Source organism: Panthera onca, chromosome A3, assembly GCF_046562875.1.
Source record: "Panthera onca isolate mPanOnc1 chromosome A3, mPanOnc1 haplotype 2, whole genome shotgun sequence".
In the NCBI taxonomy this organism is placed as follows: domain Eukaryota; kingdom Metazoa; phylum Chordata; class Mammalia; order Carnivora; family Felidae; genus Panthera; species Panthera onca.
This window is the reverse complement of record NC_138341.1, coordinates 66,312,998-66,333,165: the sequence shown is the minus strand read 5'-3', so window position 1 is coordinate 66,333,165 and position 20,168 is coordinate 66,312,998. Positions and strand designations below refer to the sequence as shown.

Genomic DNA, 20,168 nt, shown 5'->3' with positions numbered 1-20,168 from the left:
CATCGATGGATGAAATGATAAAGAAGATGTGGTATATATATACAATGGAGGATTACTCGGCAATCAAAAAGAAGGAAATCTTGCCATTTGCAACTATGTGGATGGAACTGGAGGGTATTATGCTAAGTGAAATTAGTCAGAGAAAGACAAAAATCATATGACTTCACTCGTATGAGGACTTTAAGAGACAAAAGAGATGAACTTAAGGGAAGGGAAACAAAAATAATATAAAAACAGGGCGGGGGACAAAACGGAAGAGACTCATAAAAAGGGAGAACAAACGGCGGGTTACTAGAGGGGTTGTGGGAGGGGGGATGGGATAAATCGGTAAGGGGCACTAAGGAATCTATCTATTCCTGAAATCATTGTTGCACTAATTTGGATGTAAATTAAAAAAATAAAAACAAGTTAAAAAAAAAAAAAAGAAAATTTAGTGGCACTAATTACATTTACAATGTTATTAAATAAACTATCACTACAACCTGTTCCCTAATCTTTTTCATCACCCCAAACAATTCTGTTTTCATTAAGCAGTAAGTCTCCAATTCTGCCATACCCCTAGCAACTCCCTAATATACCAGTCTCCTAATTTGCCTATTAAAGATTTTAAGTGGAATCATACAACATTTGTCCTTTGTATATAGCTTACCTCACTTAGCAAACTGTTTTCAGGACTCATTCATGCTATAGCAGGTAGTAGAATTTCATCATTTTTATGTCTGAAAAATATTCCATTGTATACTAACAGCACATTTTGTTTATTTAACAATCTGTTCATGGACACTTCAGTTGGTGCCATCTTTTGGCTATTGGGAGTAATGCTCCAATGAACAATGGCATACAAATACCTGTTTTGAGTCTGTTTTCAATTTTGGGGGAATATATTTAGATGTGGAATTGCTAGGTCATATAAAAATTCTTTGTTTAACTCTTTGAAGGATATTTAAATGCTTTTAATTTTATTTTTTTCTGGATGTTTACATATTTAGCATCTTTTATACAAATAGAGGAACCACTTCTTTTATAAATACTTCTTATGCTCTTGCAAAGCTCCTCACCATCTAGAGAACAAATACATACTCATTTGTATTTCTTTCTGATTCTTTCACCATTATTTCATTTTTTACATTTAACTCTTTAATCTATCTGAAGTTCACTTTGATGTATGTGAAGTATGAATTTAAATAATTTTTCCAGAACAGTTATCCATGAGTTCCAGCCTCATTAAGAAATAATTCCTTTTTGGGGCACCTGGGTGGCTCGGTCGGTTAAGCATCCGACTTCGGCTCAGGTCATGATCTCATGGTCCGTGAGTTCGAGCCCCGCGTCGGGCTCTATGCTGACCACTCAGAGCCTGGAGCCTGTTTCAGATTCTGTGTCTCCCTCTCTCTCTCTGCCCCTCCCCTGTTCATGCTCTGTCTCTCTCTGTCTCAAAAATAAATGAACGTTTAAAAAAAAAAGAAATAATTCCTTTTTGCACCCAGTTGCCCATTCTATCCCCAACAATGAGGCTTCCATTTACACCTCCCTACTAATACTGTTTTTCAGTACAGTCAATTACCTCCTTAGTGATGAATCCAATGGATTATTTTTGGATCTTTTACAAGAAGTCAATACAATTAACTCAGTTCTTCTTGACACCCTCTCTCCTTTGGCTTCCACAACTTCACACTATAAGGTTCTCTACTCCTCCTCTATATATTAATTCTCTGACCTTTTTGCTGATTTCATGTGGTGTGCCCATCTTTTGGCTAACAATTATCAAGCTCTTACTATCTGTGTCAGGCACATTTCTAAGCACTTTTCACTTTGCCAAGCACTCAATCCTCACATAAGTCTCTAAAAAAAGTACCAATGATATCAGCTTAAATTTACTGGTCACTTTAGATACTTACCACACACAACAACACTACAGTAGGCACAATTATTATTTCTACTTAATGGGCTAGCAAACTGAGAGCCTTATTAGATCAAGTAAGTTGGCAATGGTCACTCAGTGAAGGAGTGTGTTGAGCCAGGATTCACACTCAGGCAGTATGCCTCTGAAATTCATTTTTTTTCAATGTGAACATTCACCAAGAGTCAACCACTAGACTTAGATTAAAAAAAAAAGTCAACTACTAGGCTAGCATCTCTTCATTAAAACATAAAACTGATGTTATTCTCCTATTCAAAAAAATCTTCCACTGATCCCCACTGTTTAAAGTCCAACCTTCTGAGTACTGCATACATGACCTTCCACGTATCTACACCTTCATTTTCAACTTAATTTCTTGTAATGCTTGTCCTTATAGCCTACTGAACTTGTTGCAGTTCCTTTTTAAAATACCCAATAAATGCCTAGGTTGAAATGTAATTATCTCTATGAAATCTTCTTGACACACCTCCCATTTCTCTTCCAAGTCAGAAATGACCAAAACTCCTATGGTTTCAACTGCAAGCTATACTGACTTCTAATACACTTCCAGGGGTTCACATTATTTCATCCATCCACTTAAAAGTTTATCTCACAACTCAATTTTAAAATGGGCAAAGGATCTGAAAAGACATTTCTCCAAAGAGGATATACAAATGTCCAACAGCACATGAAAAGATACTCTCAACATCTTTAGTCATCAGGGAAATGCAAGTCAAAACCACAATGAGGTATCCCTCCATACCCACTAGAATGCCTATAATCAAAAAGGTATATAATAAGAAGTATTGTTGATGTTATGGAGAAACTGAAGCCCTCATACATTGCTGGTGGGAATGTAAAAATGTGTGCCAAATAATCTGACAGTTACTCAAAAGGTTAAACACAGAGCTACCATATGGCCCATCATTTCCATTCTTCAGTATATATCCAAGAAAACTGAAAACATATGCCCACATAAAAATGTTCACCATGAATGTTCTTAGGAGCATTATTCATAACAGTCAAAAAGTGGAAACATTCCAATTATCTATCGACTCATAAAGGGGTAACCAAAAGGTGGTATATCCATATAATGGATTATTATTGTAAAAAGGAATGACATAATGATACATGCTACAACATGGATGAACCTTGACAACATTATGCTAAGTGAAAGAGGCCAGACACAAAAGGCCATATCCATTTTAATGGATGTCCAGAATGAGTAAATCCAGGGAAACACAAAATATATTAAAGGTTCCCAAGAGCCAAGGGCAAAGAGGAATAAGGAATGACTGCTAATGGGTATGGGGTTTCTTTGGGGTTGATGAAAGTATCTTAAAATTAGATACTATGTGATGGTTGCACAACTCTATGAATATACTAAAAACCACTGAATTACATTTTTAAAGGATGAATTTTCTGATACATAAATTACCTCAATAAAGCTGTTATTTAAAAAAGAGTTAATATTTCCCTGATGAGGAGTGACGTTGAGCATTTTTCATGTGCCTGTTGGCCATCTGGATGTCTTCTTTAGAGAAGTGTCTATTCATGTCTTCTGCCCATTTCTTCACTGGATCATTTGTTTTTCAAGTGTGGAGTTTGGTGAGTTCTTTACAGATTTTGGATACTAGCCCTTTGTCCGATATGTCATTTGCAAATATCTTTTCCCATTCCGTCGGTTGTCTTTTAGTTTTGTTGACTGTTTCCTTTGCAGTGCAGAAGCTTTTTATCTTCATGAGTTCCCAATAGTTCATTTTTGCTTTTAATTCCCTTGCCTTTGGGGATGTGTCAAGTATGAAATTGCTGCGGCTGAGGTCAGAGAGGCTTTTTCCTGCTTTCTCCTCTAGGGTTTTGGTGGTTTCCTGTCTCACATTCAGGTCCTTTACCCATTTTGAGATTATTTTTGTGAATGGTGTAAGAAAGTGGTCTAGTTTCATTCTTCTGCATGTTGCTGTCCAGTTCTCCCAGCACCATTTGTTAAAGAGACTGCCTTTTTTTCCATTGGATTTTCTTTCCCGCTTTGTCAAAGATTAGTTGGCCATACTTTTGTGGGTCCAATTCTGGAGTCACTCCTCATCAGGGAAATAAAAATCAAAACCACACTCAGATATCACCTCACACCAGTCAGGGTGGCTAAAATGAACAAATCAGGAGACTATAGATACTGGAGAGGATGTGGAGAAATGGGAACCCTCTTGCATTGTTGGTGGGAATGCAAACTGGTGCAGCCGCTCTGGAAAATAGTGTGGAGGTTCCTCAAAAAATTAAAAATAGATCTATCCTATGACCCAGCAATGCACTGCTAGGAACTTACCCAAGGGATACAGGAGTGCTGAGGCATAGGGGCACTTGTACCCCAATGTTTATAGCAGCACTTTCAACAATAGCCAAATTATAAAAAGAGCCTAAATGTCCATCAACTGATGAATGGATAATGAAATTGTGGTTTATATATACAATGGAATATTACTTGGCAATGCGAAAGAATGAAATATGACCTTTTGTAGCAACATGGATGTAGCTGGAGAGTGTTATGCTAAGTGAAATAAGTCATACAGAGAAAGACAGATACCATATGTTTTCACTCTTATGTGGATCTTGAGAAACTTAACAGAAGACCATGGGGGAGGGGAAGGGGGAAAAAAAGTTAGAGAGGGAGGGAGGCAAACCATAAGTGAATCTTAAAAAATGAGAATAAACTGAGGGTTGATGGGGGGTGGGAGGGAGGGGAAAGTGGGTGATGGTCATTGAGGGCACCTACTGGGATGAGCACTGGGTGTTGTATGGAAACCAATTTGACAATAAATTTCATATTAAAAAAAATAAAGGTAGGTAATTATGGGAAAAAAAAGAGTTATTAATTTGTATGAGAGAAAAACTCTGAAAATATGGGATCCATGGAAACAGAGAGAACTATTTTTTTGTTTGTTTGTTTCAGTACAATTTTATTTATAAATGCAAGCAGTGGGAGGGAGGTGGCAGGTCTGGTGCACACACTGTAGTTTCTTGACTGCTACTCTAGTAGTGGGCCATATTCTCGACTTTGTTCAAATCTAACTTGCTGTAGTGTGATGATCTGACCAAATTTAGCTTGGAAGCTTAACTTCTTACAATGCAATCAATATACAATGGAGGATAATGCATAATAGTATCTATATTAATCATGGTCTGTAGCAAACATGTTTTTTGCTAGGCTGACAGAGAATTATTAAAGGAAGTCTTTGATAGGGTATTAACTACTACATAAAAGTGAAATTTATAAGGAATTACTTCTTCCATCCAAATTGCAAATTATATTTTTTACTCTGTATGTTAATAAACCAAAAGCAATTATAGTATAATGTACCACCTGTAAGTAATATTCTATTAGTTAATTTGCATGTTCTCATTACAATTATTTATTTCCATTAGGTAGAAGGCAACCTAAACTATTTTTATCCACCATGATTTCCATGCTTCATTACTTCAGTAAAGATCTATCCCAACAAAAAGACTTAGAACAAATGTTAATAAAAGATATCTGTGAAGGAACACATTTTCAAAGGACAAAAGATGGTATTTGATGAAATGCTAGTTATTGGGAATATCTGCTGTATCTGACACATTTATTTACTCATTAATAATATTCATTTACATTTTCCAGTCAGCACATGAGAAACCAAATTTTACCAATCTCTTTAAGTTGTTTGGAATTTTAATACACTCCATGGCCAAGTAAATTTCATTTAAAAATCAAATTCTAATATAGTGCAAAATGTTAAATGAATTCACAGCCATCATTGCAGTTCTAATTGCATGCTTTATCTAAAGACTAGAGAAGATTGTGCTAAATTATATGGAACGAACTAGTGTGCACTGTTTAGGCTATCCATTAACTGCCAGTCAAACTAATAACAGCAATCTCTTCTCTAATTTTCCTGGTGCAGCTGTTTATAGAATATCCTGGGCGTGTTCACTTCAATAGATACATAATAGCACAGACATCCACAATGAAAGCTGTAGTTTTTTTGTTTTCAAATTTTCCTAGAGACTGTATATTTTTTCTACCTTGCATATTCAATCACTTTCTTAAACTAACTGTTTTAAATAATCTGTAAATAAACTTAATTGTTATATTGTAGCTTTAAATTTTAAATCTATACTCTGAAGCCCAAATTCCAGGAAAACAAACCAAAAAAAAAAAAAAAAAAAAAAAAAAGACAGAAAAGAAAGAAAAGAAAAGAAAAAAAGCCCCAAATATAAAAATCCTTTGTTCTTTTTACAGTACAAAATATCTCCAGCAGAGACTGGTTATGTCTTTACATGTGATTCACCAAGGAATGCATATGTGAAATTTATACTGACTTTTCTCAAATTATCTTTAAAGCTAAATAAATGTAATTTCATCATCACTAACCAATATGAATATTTACCATGTCTAAGCCTATGACTCAGGCATTTTAATTACTCAACACAGAATATAACACAAAATTATTTTTTGTAATACTGTAAACCAACAATTCACTCTTTTATAACATTAATTTTAAAAGAGCTAAACTTAATGACCTGTAAAAGAGCTAAACTTATTGACCTTATTGCCTGACTGGCAACCAGTGGTTGCCAGTATTTTAGATTTCAAATATAAAAATTAAAAAAATTAAGGAGACCCCCCAAAGATTAAGGAGACCCAAATTTGCCAAGGAAGAACAATATTTTATAAAAGAAAGATCATTTTAATATAAGAAAGATAAAAAGGACATAAATTCAGAATAAAGGACAACCTTTAAATTGGTAAGATTTAGGATTAGGAAAACTTTCTGCCAGTCTATTTATTTTTCTCATTTTAACAAATGGTAGTGAGAACTCTGACTGAGAGTCATGCTAGCAGCTGAAACAACTGATCTATATTCCATAAGACGAAAAACATTTTTAGGTCACCTTTGCAACCGTGTAAATTCAATAAGCCTTGAAAATCAGCAACTTACAATTCCTGCCTAAGCCTTCTTATCTTTGCCTTAGCATCTGCCAGTTCCACTGACAGATGTTGTCGACTTTCTGTTCGCTTCATGCCTGGAGAACCACAGGGTGACTGTGCAGATGAAGAGGCATGGGGTAAAAAATGAAGACCATCCCGTTCTTCAGAGAGTTCTACGATAGTCTAAGGAAATATGAAAATAAACACAGAATCACTGTTAGTATTCTACATATCAGAGAACTAAACACACCAACACTATTCATTAAGTTTAAGTACTATACTGCAATACCAAAACAATTCATTGGTCAAAAATATCTAACTTTGTGAAATTCAGCTATCTTTTTAAAAAGTTTCATGCAACAGGGGCGCCCAGGTGGCTCAGTCAGTTAAGCGCCGACTTTGGCTCAGGTAATGATCTCCCAGTTCTTGAGTCCCAGCCCCATGTTGGGCTCTGTGCTGACAGCTCAGAGTCTGAAGCCTGCTTTGGATTCTGTGTCTCCCTCTCTGCTCCTTCCCCATTCGTGCTCTATCTCTCAAAAATAAATAAACATTAAAAATTTTTTTTTTAAAGTTTCACGCAACAGTTCATGGATTAGCTATTACTAGATAACACTAGAATAAGACTTAATACTTTTTTCCCTCCCTAATATTTTAATAAAGGAATCAAATGTGGTAAAATAACTATACTAGATAGCAACTATTGGAAAGGTGTAAAATACTTGTTGACAAAGGAAAGAAATTAACCCAAGCGCAATATGGCTACAACCATGCTGTCCAATAAGGTAGCCAATAGCACAAATAGTTAACTACAAATTTAAAAAGTCAAAAATACAGTTCCTTAGTGACACTAGCCACATTTTAAGTATACAACATCCACATGGAGCTAGTGGTTACTGTATTAGCACAGAAATGCAATCTTGCCATTTTCACACAACATTGCTCTAGAATTGTAAACAGGGACCTCAGCGGGACCTAAGAGAACCTCTGAGGTTTAGTTCAATTGCTCTCTCTTTTTTAAAAATATTTATTTATTATTTGAGAAAGCATGCACTCACACAAGAGAGAGCAGAAAAGGGGCAGAAAGAGAGGGAGAGAGAGAGATTCCCAAGCAGGCTCTGCACTGTCAGCACAGAGCCTGAACAGGGGGCTCTGTGAGATCATGACCCAACCCAAAATCAAGAGTCAGATGCTCAACCAAATGAACCACCCAGGCAACCCTAGTTTAATCTCTTAATTCTGCAGTAATGTAACTGAGGCACAGAGATTGATTTGTCCATGATCACAAAACTAATAGCAATGCCAAGACTCCTGGGCCAGCCTCTTGACTTCATATCCTTTCTATGTTCTCTTTCTTAAGACTAGTTCTAATCTGCATCCCATCTCAATGCTTCCTTTATTCCTTTCTCTAGAGTCTCTCCAAGGGACATAAATCTCATTCTACTCTCCCTAAACATGAACTTTAAGGGCTACCTAACCTACATTTACCTGACTCAATAATTTTCCTCCAATTTTCCTTTTATTGAAAAATTCTTATTCTAAACCAATTACTCAGCTTTTCTTTCAAACTTCTCGGGCAAACAGAAATTGTCTTTGTTAGTAATTTCAACTGTCTTACTCCAGGCAGAATAGGTGGGGTAACTACCTTGGGACAATGAAATCACCATTTTTGTTTTCTTATCACCAAGTCTTCTAATGCCCTCACTGAATCATTACTTTTATCCTTCTTTTTTCTTCTTCTTTTTCTTTTTTTAAAAACCACCCATCAGAATTCATTTCTTTATCCTTGGGATATATTTCAGCACCTGAATCAAGGTCTTTTCAACTATTGCTTTCACAGATTCCAGTATGCCTATTGATAAACTATAGAATGTGACTTCTCATCAGTTCCTTTTCTCTTTACAACTCCACATCTGCTCTCTATTCAATATATTCAGATTTTTCCAATGAAGGAACCATTCCTCTCTTGTGCCATGCCTCCTTTACTACCATTACTCCCTTGGCACCTATACATATGCCTGAACCTTTAACCACTCAACTCCTCCTTTCTGCCCAGATTTTCCTGGCTACTCTATAGAGTTCCTACTCAGAATGAAACTACAAATAAGGCCTTAAATGTCATCATTACTTTCTAATTTAACACTACCATGCCATTCTCTAACTATAGCCCACTCTCTGGGGAAAAAGAAATGGGAATGAATATTTATTGAACTCCTAGATAGAGGATTTTCCAACAAGATTTCATCCAATACTATAACCTGCAATACAGGCATTATGTCTATTTTAAGACATAAGGAAACCGTTCTTAGGTATTTACTCACAGGATACAAAAATGCTAATTCAAAGGGATATATGCACCCCAGTGTTTATAGCAGCATTATCTACAATACCCAAACTATGGAAACAGCCCAAATGTCTGACTGATTAATGGCTAATGTTGTGGTATGTGTATACACACACACACACACACACACACACACACACACACACAATGAAGTAATATTCAGCCATCCAAAAGAGTGGAATCTTGCCATTGGCAACAATGTAGATGGAGTTAGAGAGTATTACACTAAGCGAAGTTAAGTCAGAGAAAGACAAATACCATATGATTTTACTCATATGTGGAGTTTACGAAACAAGACAAATGAGCAAAGAGGAAAAAGAAGAGAAAGAGGCAAACCAAAAAACATTCTTAACTGTAGAGAATCAACTGACGGTTACCAGACAGGTGTGTGTATGGGGGCGGGGGGGGAGAGAAGATGGGTGAAATAAGTGATGGGGATTAAGGAGTGCACTTCTTGTGATGGGCACAAGGTGTTGTGTGGAAGTGTTGAATTACTATACTGTACACCTGAAACTCCTATAACACTATATCAACTAATTTTTTAAATACTTAAAAAATTTAAAAACTCAATTATTTTTTAAAAAGTTTTTAATGTTTATTTATTTTTGAGAGAGAGAGAGAGCAAGCACATTAGCAGGGGAAGGGCAGAGAGAGAAGGGGATACAGAATCCAAAGTGGGCTCCAGGCTCTGAGGTGTCAGCACAGAACCTGACGCGGGGCTCAAACTCACAAACCCTGAGATCATGACCTTAGCCAAAGTTGGATGCCTAACTGACTGAGACACCCAGGTGCCCCCAAAACTCAATTATTTTATTAAAATAACTTCCCTATTAGATTGTAATGATCTTTGATCCTTTTTTGAAAGTTTGTCATTTTGTTGCTCCCAAGCACTCTTAGCACAGGATCTTGCAAACAGCAGATATTTATTAATATACATCCAGGTATGAACATAAAAAGATGTATCAAAGCAAAGAAAAAATTCAGATGATTTAATAATTCTTACAGAACTCCCAATTGAGGAAAAGAATCAGAGATGTGCGAGCACATTCATGGACTTTGGCAAAGGTTTTATACAACAGGAAAACAGGCATTGGAGTTAGACTCAGCAAATTACTTCATTTCTCTGAGTTCAAGTATCTTCAATCTATTAAGATGAGGTTATTATACTGGCTTACAAAGACAGTATATTAAAACGTAACACAAAGCTTGGCATAAAATAAACAGTGACAATAAAGAGATCTTAAATTCATTAAAATCTCCTATTTGGTTTTTAGTAAAAGAAGAGGATTTAAGAAATACATGTTACAAGGAATTAAGAATAAGAAAGTTAAGGGGCGCCTGGGTGGCTCAGTCAGTTAAGCGTCGCACTTTGGCTCAGATCATGATCTCAGGGTTCACAAGTATGAGCCCTGCGGTGGGCTCTGTGCTGACAGCTCAGAGCCTGGAGCCTGTTTCAGATTCTGTTTCTCCCTCTCTCTCTGCCCCTCCCCCACTCACAATCTGTCTCTCTCTCTCAAAAACAAACATTAAGAAAAATTTTAACCAGAATAAAAAGTGAAAAGTAATTAAAAACAGAGTGATACATTCTATACATTCTACACACTATACATTCTAGTAAAACAATTACAACAAAAGATGAATCAAAACAGAAAAAAAAAAAAAGGCTCTGTTTTGACAAGGAAGGGCATCCTGTGAGCAGCCTGAAGCTTCTTAATACTGACTGAAAGGTAATGTCCTACTTTTGCCAGGCCACCAAATGGAGGGTATTTAAGTGCATAAATGGTGCCTGCTTTAACTCCTGGGATACTACCGCTTACCAGGTTATACATGTATGGGCAAAAAGGCCTGGAGCAGCCAAGTAGCCACCTTTGTGGCTATGGAACCTTCTAGAATTAAGTGGCCAAGTGTGAAGGAATGTATTGCTTAACTTAATAAGCTGACAGTCTGGGTTCTGCAGAGACCCTCCCAAGGGAAGATACAAAGCAAAAACAATTCTAATTGATGTTATTCTAAAAGGTGTCTCCCCCCTCCCCAACTCAAATTTTCTAGTAGGTCACAAGAGCCAGTAGTCTATGACAGAGCTAACGACATTAGCATATTTCAAGTTAAAGTCAGACAAAAAGGTAAACTCAACACAATAGAAAACACTTACATGGTATGTTCCAGCAGCAGCAGTAAGAGCCACCTGTGAGTTCTCCTGCATCAGTGGCTATGAGCTACAGGGTAGCCCTGCATGATTCTACCAATCCAACCTGGCCTGAACTGGCACAGAGCCCACCTGTGTAGCTATGAATGTCAATGTTGGTGTCAGAATAGCAGTTTTATGACTTCTATACCAGTTTTATGAGAAAAGGATCACTGTGTCCACATCCATAGTTCTCTTCTACTGGCTGCAAATGGGAATGCTTCAGCAAGCACAGTGTGGCCTGGATCTTTGACACATCACCGCAGGGGACCTGGTAGGCACATTCCTGGCCCTCATCAGCAGGATAGGAGCAAAAATTATGTCTGCAGCATTAGCTCTGCAGTTCAGGCTATTGCTGCAAATCCTACTCTATTCTTTAAAAAAAATTTTTTTTAATGTTTATTTATTTTTGAGACAGAGAGAGACAGAGCATGAACAGGGGAGGAGCAGAGAGAGAGGGAGACACAGAATCTGAAACAAGCTCCAGGCCCTGAGCTGTCAGCACAGAGCCCAACATGGGGCTCAAACTCACAGACTGCGAGATCATGACCTGAGCCGAAGTTGGACGCTTAACTGACCAAGCCACCCAGGTGCCCCCCTACTCTATTCTTTTAGCATGGTGCTTGTGATAAGCATAGTGTGGACAAGGAGCACTAGTGACGCCTATGGCCCTCTTCAACCTGAGTGACACCTTCCCCTTACAAGGAGATGGGTCTGCAAGCTGAAAAGAGGCAGACCTATGTGTAACACCTGCTGTGATGATTCTTCTCCTGGAAGTTCCATTCTTCTTTCTACATAGTGCTATGCACATGGAAGGGCCTTAAAAATATCCTTATGTACAGATTTTTATTTGTAATTTTGAAAGTCTAATTTTATTATAGCTTTCTGTGCACTTAAAAATGAGCATGATGCATTTTGTACTCTGAAGCGTTCCAAAAAATGTTATGAATATGATACTTACTCCTTCTTTCTTTCCTCTGGCATGCCTGGTAAGTTTTGTAGAGAAGTTACAAACCACAACCATACATATGCTTTCAATGTGTCTATTCAGTGTGACACCAAACTTTCCTCTGTTTTTTTTACATAAAATTTTTATATAAAATAAAATATTTTTATGGGGTGCCTGGGTGGCTCAGTTGGTTAAGTGTCTGACTTCAGCTCAGGTCATGATCTCACAGTTCACAAGTTTGAGTCCTGCATCAGGCTCTGTGCTGACAGCTGAGAGCCTGGAGCCTGCTTTGGATTCTATGTCTCCCTCTCTCTCTGTCCCTTCCCTGCTCGCACTCTGTGTGTCTCTCAAAAATAAAAAACAAAATACTAAAAAAATTTTTAAATAAGTAAATAAATAAATACTTTAGAGGGAAAAATATATTAAAATATTTTGGAGGAGAAAACAGAAGAGCTAAAGGGAAAATCTAAATAAGAACTTGTTTCAATCTAGTTGAATAACACAAAGTTATTACATTATGTATTATTGTATTACACTTAATATTTTTCGCAATTATTATTTTTTAAAAATGTTTATTTATTATGAGAGAGCAAGAAAGTGCAAATGTGAGTTGGGGAAGGGCAGAGACAGAGGGAGAGAGAGAATCCTAAGTAGGCTCCATGCTGTCAGTGCAGAGTCCAACACAGGGCTCAAACTCACAAACCATGAGATTAATGACCTAAGCCAAAATCAAGAGTTGGACGCTTAACTGACTGAACCGCCCAGATGCCCCACAATTATTTTTAATGATCTTTTCTAATTAGTCCACTGGTGGCCCAAACTGAAAAACTTTGCCCTAGAGAACGGGGTTTAAACCAGCTAGCAACTTGTTTCCCAAATAGCTTGAGACAAGAGAACACGACCAATTTTCGCTTGTTAAAAAAACAAATTCAATGAAAATGCATAGTCAGGCATGATAGGATAATACATCAAACAATCACTATAGTGTTTCATATTCCTTAGTTTTGACATAGATCATATAATGACAAATATTTTGTTCACATTCTCCAAAATAATATCCTTCTTCACCCAATATTAATAACTTCACAGAGTGAGATCAAACAATTCATACATGCCCTCAGAAGTCGGAGGACACCTTATCAAAATACAAATAGAAGAAATAAAAATGGAAGAATGTTTCAGAAAAAGAATAAAGCAGTAGAAAGATGTTAATATAAAAAGAAGATAAAGCACATGGGTCAAAACTCAGACTGAAAATAAAATAATCTTAGTATTTCAGGATAAGCTTGGTGTATACTAGGGACATTTTTCAATTCTCTCTTCTTTTGACCTGTCTTAGATTTAAAAAAAAAATGTAGTTGTCACTCTAAAATATTTGTTTATTTCCTCTATTTTCTTCTCTTGTAATGCCTGAAAAAAAACTGAAAATTCCCAACTATACTAACATGAAAGTTTTGTTCAGAAAAAAAAAAAACCTTTAGGAATTTCCTTTTTCATTAGTCTTTCAACAAGTCTTTCATTAGTCCAAAGAGTAATCAAATTCTCTATAAATAAGTTCAAAACTGTCTCTCCCATGTAAATGGAACAATTGATCAAAGCTATACATTCTTCTGAATGGCAGAGTACTTTGGTCTGCTATTAACAAAATATTACTCACCATCACATGCACTGAAGTCTAGACTCCTATAAAATTAGCTGTTTTCAGAGAGTGCAGGCAAAAATCCTGGTGCAATTTTACTCTTTTAGAAAAGCCAAGTACTCTTACAGGAGCCTATAATAATTCTTTTTTAAAATCACACCTCATTTACTGACTACAAAATTTGAGACCTTTTTGTGAGACATTTTATTTAGAACACCTGTTATTCTCCATTTATTAACACTTATTTTTCCAACCTCAAAATGTGGCAATAAAAGAAATTAACTTTAAGCAAATTCTCATGCTTCGAAGCAATGATTTTTCCATTTGCATCAACAGTATTTTCAGTTTCACACTATTGTACTGTTGCCAGAGCTATGGAGAGGACTTAAAAAAACACAAAGGAACAAAATCAGAATAATAATTTAAAAGAATGGAAAAAAGAATATCTAATTGCAATCTCTTTACTGGTGATTTGGGGCTCTTAAATATCCTTTTTTGTTCCTGTGTTGCAAAAAATAAAGACATAAAGTACTTTATTACCTGTCCCTAAGAAACAGAGTATCAATTTGAAAACCCTCTGAAATTGCCTTTTTTGGAAAGCAAACCTTCACAATATTCTGAAAGGAATTTACAAACCTCTGAATGTTCATCTCTTTCATCTATAAGTCTTTTTAGATGTAATGCCATATTTTTCAAGAGTGGCTCTATTTCCTCCTGAGACATATCAGTCACTTCCATCCATTGCAGATCAAACACATTTTCCTGATTATGGGTTACCTTTAGGAAAGAAATCAAAATCAGCAATTTTTCTAAATGGCTAATACTTAAAAATTGGTTTCACTTTACTGCAATATTAGCTTAAATATCATACAGTCCATATCATAAAAATGAGAAGCAAATATGATGCCTAAAGAAGACCTGGTAAAAAGGCTAATACTAAGAATTATTTTTACTAAATATAATCTTTAAATAAAAAATTTATATTTGTTTTCCTGTCAGCTAAAAAGCAAAACATTTAATTCAGGCATTACTAGGGGAAGGTAATATTGACATGTTTGATAACTGCTTTAACAAAATCAAATGAATTTTTCTTTAGGTAAGACTAAATTGTGCTGGATTCAAAAGCAAAAGTTTTTTAATCTTGTAGGATATATGTTATTGCACTTTTATACTTGAAAAGCTACATCTTTACAGATTCTGTAGATGACACTGTCCCAGAACCTTAGGAGAAAAGGGCTACCAACATAAAGATTTTAAAAAAATGCAAAACTTATATAAATGAAATACTTATTTCTTGCTTTCCATTTCTCACTGTGATTCTGATATTCTGCTTTAACTTTCACAAGAAACCGCAAAAATAATAATAAAAAAAACACTTTCAAGAATGATGGCAAATTTAGTAACTTGCAATACTTAGCATTTATTCAAAATAAAATACAAACTACAAAGCTAGCATAAACAAACAAATAAATATAAGGGGAAACTCCCAAAACAAAAACAAAAACAAAAACAAAAACCCTGGTATCTTGTGGAGTACTAATATGCTTACTGTTGACAACATTATTACTGACAAGAAGGCTGGGCTCTATGAATGCTAACAAAGAGAAAAGATGATATACAGAACACAGGTTATTCAAATAGAGAATTATTTTAAACACTACTAATTTTTACTATTTAAAAATTCTCTTATCTTAGTTCTTTAATCAACATGTAAAATTTAACATGATCTAGTTCTAAAAAGTCCTCTTAAGTACACAAGATTAAAAGCTCAAGACTAGATAGATGCAGAAATTAAAATCCATCTGTTAACTGTATCAATTACTTAATATTGCACAATATGTCCTAGATTTGAGTTCTTATATAGATGTTAAAATGACTAATGTGTTATAATTCAAGTAACATCTTCAATAAAAATTATACTGTGTCCATTCATTCAAAAGAAAATCACTGGAATGACTTAGTACTCGGGTTATCATCTTACTTCACATTAGTTTTGAATTACAGGCAGTGATCCATTTTCTGCTGCTTCTATTTACTATATACTGTTCATTCTGTGCTGTCTAACAAAGACATACACTTCATTCCTCAGACACTTTCTACCTAATGTCCCTATGGATAAAGGCAACAGTACATTGTAGTTAGTTAGCACTGTGCCATGAAGATTCATTTAAGAAACTATCTCTAAAGAGAAGACACTTTGTCTAATAGCAGAGTTCATCTAAATCTGACTTTGATTTGTTCTTGCTCATCATAGGACTTCAAGTCTTTGGGGACATATAAACACACCACAAGCTTTATAAAAATTAGTATATAAAAACCGTATATAGGTTATTACCTCTTGAATATGTGCGGCAACTGCTGCTTTTGTATCAAAATCTAAACCTTGAATTCTTTCAATAAATTCTTCTTTTTTCTGACACTAAAAGAAATGAATAAAACAATCATTCACATTTTATGGGATATAGTCCTTAATATGTTGTAAATAACTAAAAACTCAATAGGCCAAAAAGTTTGGTTATGTTTTGAACACTACAATGAGGGTTTTGTTGGTTTTGCATTTAAATGGTCTAATATACTCACTTAACAAAAAGATAACAATTTAGAAATATTTATTTAAAAAGCATGGCACTGAAAACCCATACTATTTTTATGCTGTAAAGTTCTAAAGTGGGAAACCATTACACAACACATGTGAGGTCAGTACAATATTATTATGCTAACTTTACAAACAGAAAAGTAAAGAATCAAGAACTTGTTTCAGGGAGGATAAGTTACTTGCCAAAAAACACAGTGAGTCAGTGGCAGAATTCGGAATACAGCCAAAAAGCTCAGTCAGTCTTTGGCTATCATCAAACAAAACAGCCTTTCTTCTTGGAAAAAAAAAAAACTGTAAGCAATTTTTACTTCAAGCTTACAATCCATTCTCACATCTTCATCCTATCAATCTTAATAAAAGAAACCTACTTTTGTGGCCCAGTTCAACATTTATAAGGTAGTACAATAAATATTTGATTTGTTTCTACAGTAACATAAAGTTACCAGGGACAAAATTTAAGAATATATATATATATATATATATATATATATATATATATATATATAAGTATACGTGTATCAAGTGGAATAAATGCAGCATTTATTGTGTAACTTTAAAAAAATCTTTATATAAACTAAAAATATTATGATGTAAATCTAATCTTTTTCTTTCTCAGTACTAAGTAACAGTTTAACATGCATCTTAGTATTTCTGCCTCCTGGGTCTACATCTCTTAAACTACAATCCAACTGCTAGTATAAATGTATTCTTGCAGCTACCAAATGAGAAGTGCATACAAAATAGAAAGCACTGCCTTGTCTAGCTTAAGCTGCATCTCCTGGGCCAATTACCAAACTACTAGTGAAGAGAATAGACTCACAAAAAGAAAAATTGGTTCTTAGATCATTAAGAAACTTAGCAAGGTTATGATTTACACTCTACGTATTTATTATTTCAAATCGTAACATTCTACTTCCATTGCCTACAATTTAACTTAACACATTCCCATCAGTGCAAAAAGTTCTGTGTCCTATAAAAACAAAATTATTAGAATGACATAATAATATTAAAATTATGGGGTGACGGTTGGCTCGGCAGGTTAAGCATCTGACTCTTGATTTCAGCTCAGGCCATGATCTTACAGTTTGTGAGATCAAAGGCTCTGTGCTGACAGCATGGAGATGTTTGGGATTCTCTCTCTCCCTCTCTCTTTGCCCCCCCACCTACACATGTACTCACTTGCACAGTCTCTGCCAAAAATTAATAAATAAACTTTAAAATTAAATTCCTGAGAATGTACAATTTCTAGCTGTGACTAGGAAATCAGAGTTTTGGGGGAATGGGATTAAAACTAGTCAATTTAAAAATAAGATTTTTTTAATCTAGTAAATAGTATGTGATAGGTCTAGTGACAATTAAGAATAACTTTCTGATAGTACATCTGTGGTATATATTAACTACCTTTTTAGTTACGATATGCCCAATTTTTAAATTTAATGCTTCCAAAGATGTTGACCTATATATAGTTTTTGAGTGAATGATCATATAAAATTGGCAGGGTTATGATAACTATGACTCACTGAAGGGTCCCCCGATTTCAACTGCCATATCTTTGTCTGCCTTCAACACATATACCTCCCTTTTCTAAGCCCTATAGCCATTATTTCTTTATTTATACTATCTTTAAGAGCTCATCATTTAACACAGTCTCAACACAAATCAATGAGATTTCTTCTTTTACTCTTAAAATACCCACAGTTTCTACTAAATCTCATCTTTATTCAAACTCTATAAGTTTCAAGAATTCCAAATATGCTTCATAAATAGGTTAGGCTTTTTTAAAGAATGCAGAATGAAGGTTGTAGGATCTTGAGGGATAGACTATCAAGATGGAAAAGAGAATGAGAGAAGATACAACTCTGAAGTTCAATTATCAGACCAAAGTTTTATTTAAGTGTTGTCCAATACAGTAATACAGCTGTCCAATATACCTGTCCAATACAGGTATACAGCTACTGAATACCAAAATGTAGCTAATGCAACTAAGAAATTGAAATTTTCATTTTAGGGGATCCTGGGTGGTTGGCTAAGTTGGTTAAGTGTCCGATTTAGGCTCAAGTCATGATCTCACGGTTTGTGAGTTCGAGCCCCGTATTGGGCTCTGTGCTGACAGCTCAGAGCCTGGAGACTGCTTAGGATTCTGTCTCTCTCACACTCTTCCCCTCCCCCACTCATGCTGTTTCTCTCTGTCAAAAATAAACATTACAAATTTTTTTTAAAAAGAAAATTTCATTTTATTTAACAGTAATTGATTTTAATTTAAATACCCACATGTGGCTCGCAGTGGCTACTGTATTGACAGCCCAGTTCCAGAGCATAAATAAAGAAGTATGGTGTTGGGGCTCCTATTGGTTAAGCGTCCAGCTTCGGCTCAGGTCATGATCTCGTGGTTCTTGAGTTAAAGCCCTGCATCTGGCTCTGTGCTGACAGCTCAGAGCCTGGAGCCTGCTTCAGTTTTTATGTCTCCTTATCTCTGCCCCTCATGCGCTCGCTCTCTCTCTCTCTCTCTCCTTCTCTATCTCGAATGAATATACATTAAAAAAAAAAGTATGGTGTTAAAAATAGACCTATAAATAATTTTACTTCCAGCAATGAAGACTCTTGTGAAGAAGACTAAATAATCATTACAAATTGTTTTTTCCACTTAAAATGAAGCTCTCTTTTATCTTTATATAAAGTTTTGAATGTGTTATGGGCACTAAAGTTATTTCTAACTCTATAATAGCAACTGATACTTAAGTCAGCAGATTACCATGATATTCTAAGAATATCTGGGAAGCTGGGATATAGGAAAAGAGCAGAAAAGTTATGTGGGTAGGAAGTTGGAGGCCTGGTGGGGAGAACTGCATTAACCCTAAAGTTCTGCATCTTTCACCAGAGTATCATCTCTTAATATATTATTTCTCAAATTCCTTATAGTTTTACTTAGTACTCTCAGTGCTTTCTCTTATTAAAGAAAACAGGTTTATGTTTAAAAATCATACAAAAATAAGGAAAGAGTACCCAAAACAAGCTACTGAACAATAAAACAGTAAAATGAGGAACACATGCAATGTTTTCAGTAAGAATAAGAACACTGATGACTGAATAGAGAATAGAGATCATAGTTCCATCAAAAGTAAAACCAAAATAAGCCATGTAAAATAAATAAAAATAGAAAAATTAAAATTCCCTCTTTAAAGAATGGTTCTCCCACAACCCCAAATAGAAAATAATCAATGATGGCGAGGATATGGAGAAATTGGAACTCTATATACTGTTGGTGGGAATGTAAAATGGAACAGACACTATGGAAAACAATATGGCAGGTCCTAAAAAAGTTAAAAACAGACCCACCATATATGATCTAGCAGTTCCACTTCTGGATAGACACCAAAAAAACGGAAAGCAGTGACTCAAACAGCTATTTGTATACCCATATTTACAATAGTATAATTCACAATAGCCAAAAAGTGGAAGCAACCCAAGTGCCAATCAATGGGTGGATGAACAAAATGTAGTATATACATACAATGGAATATTACGTAGTCATAAAAGGAAAGACACTCTGACACATGCTACAACATTGATGAACCTTAAAGACATTACGCTAAGTGAAGTA

At 35.3% G+C, this 20,168-nt stretch overlaps 1 protein-coding gene and 1 pseudogene across 8 annotated transcripts in view; one reads left to right on the top strand and one right to left on the bottom strand.

Annotated features, from left to right (window-relative positions):
- Positions 1 to 20,168, bottom strand: part of CCDC88A (coiled-coil and HOOK domain protein 88A) — a 138,883-nt gene that overhangs the window by 67,181 nt on the left and 51,534 nt on the right. For all 8 annotated transcript variants that reach the window (XM_078444493.2, XM_078444492.2, XM_078444489.2 and 5 more), the window contains exons 6-8: positions 16,307 to 16,390; positions 14,608 to 14,748; positions 6,868 to 7,040 (exon numbers count right to left, since the gene is read on the bottom strand). In XM_078444493.2, coding sequence (XP_078300619.1) covers positions 6,868 to 7,040; positions 14,608 to 14,748; positions 16,307 to 16,390 — 398 coding nt within the window. The remainder of the gene's footprint in view (positions 1 to 6,867; positions 7,041 to 14,607; positions 14,749 to 16,306; positions 16,391 to 20,168) is intronic.
- Positions 10,232 to 12,108, top strand: LOC132688178 (sushi repeat-containing protein SRPX pseudogene; annotated as a pseudogene).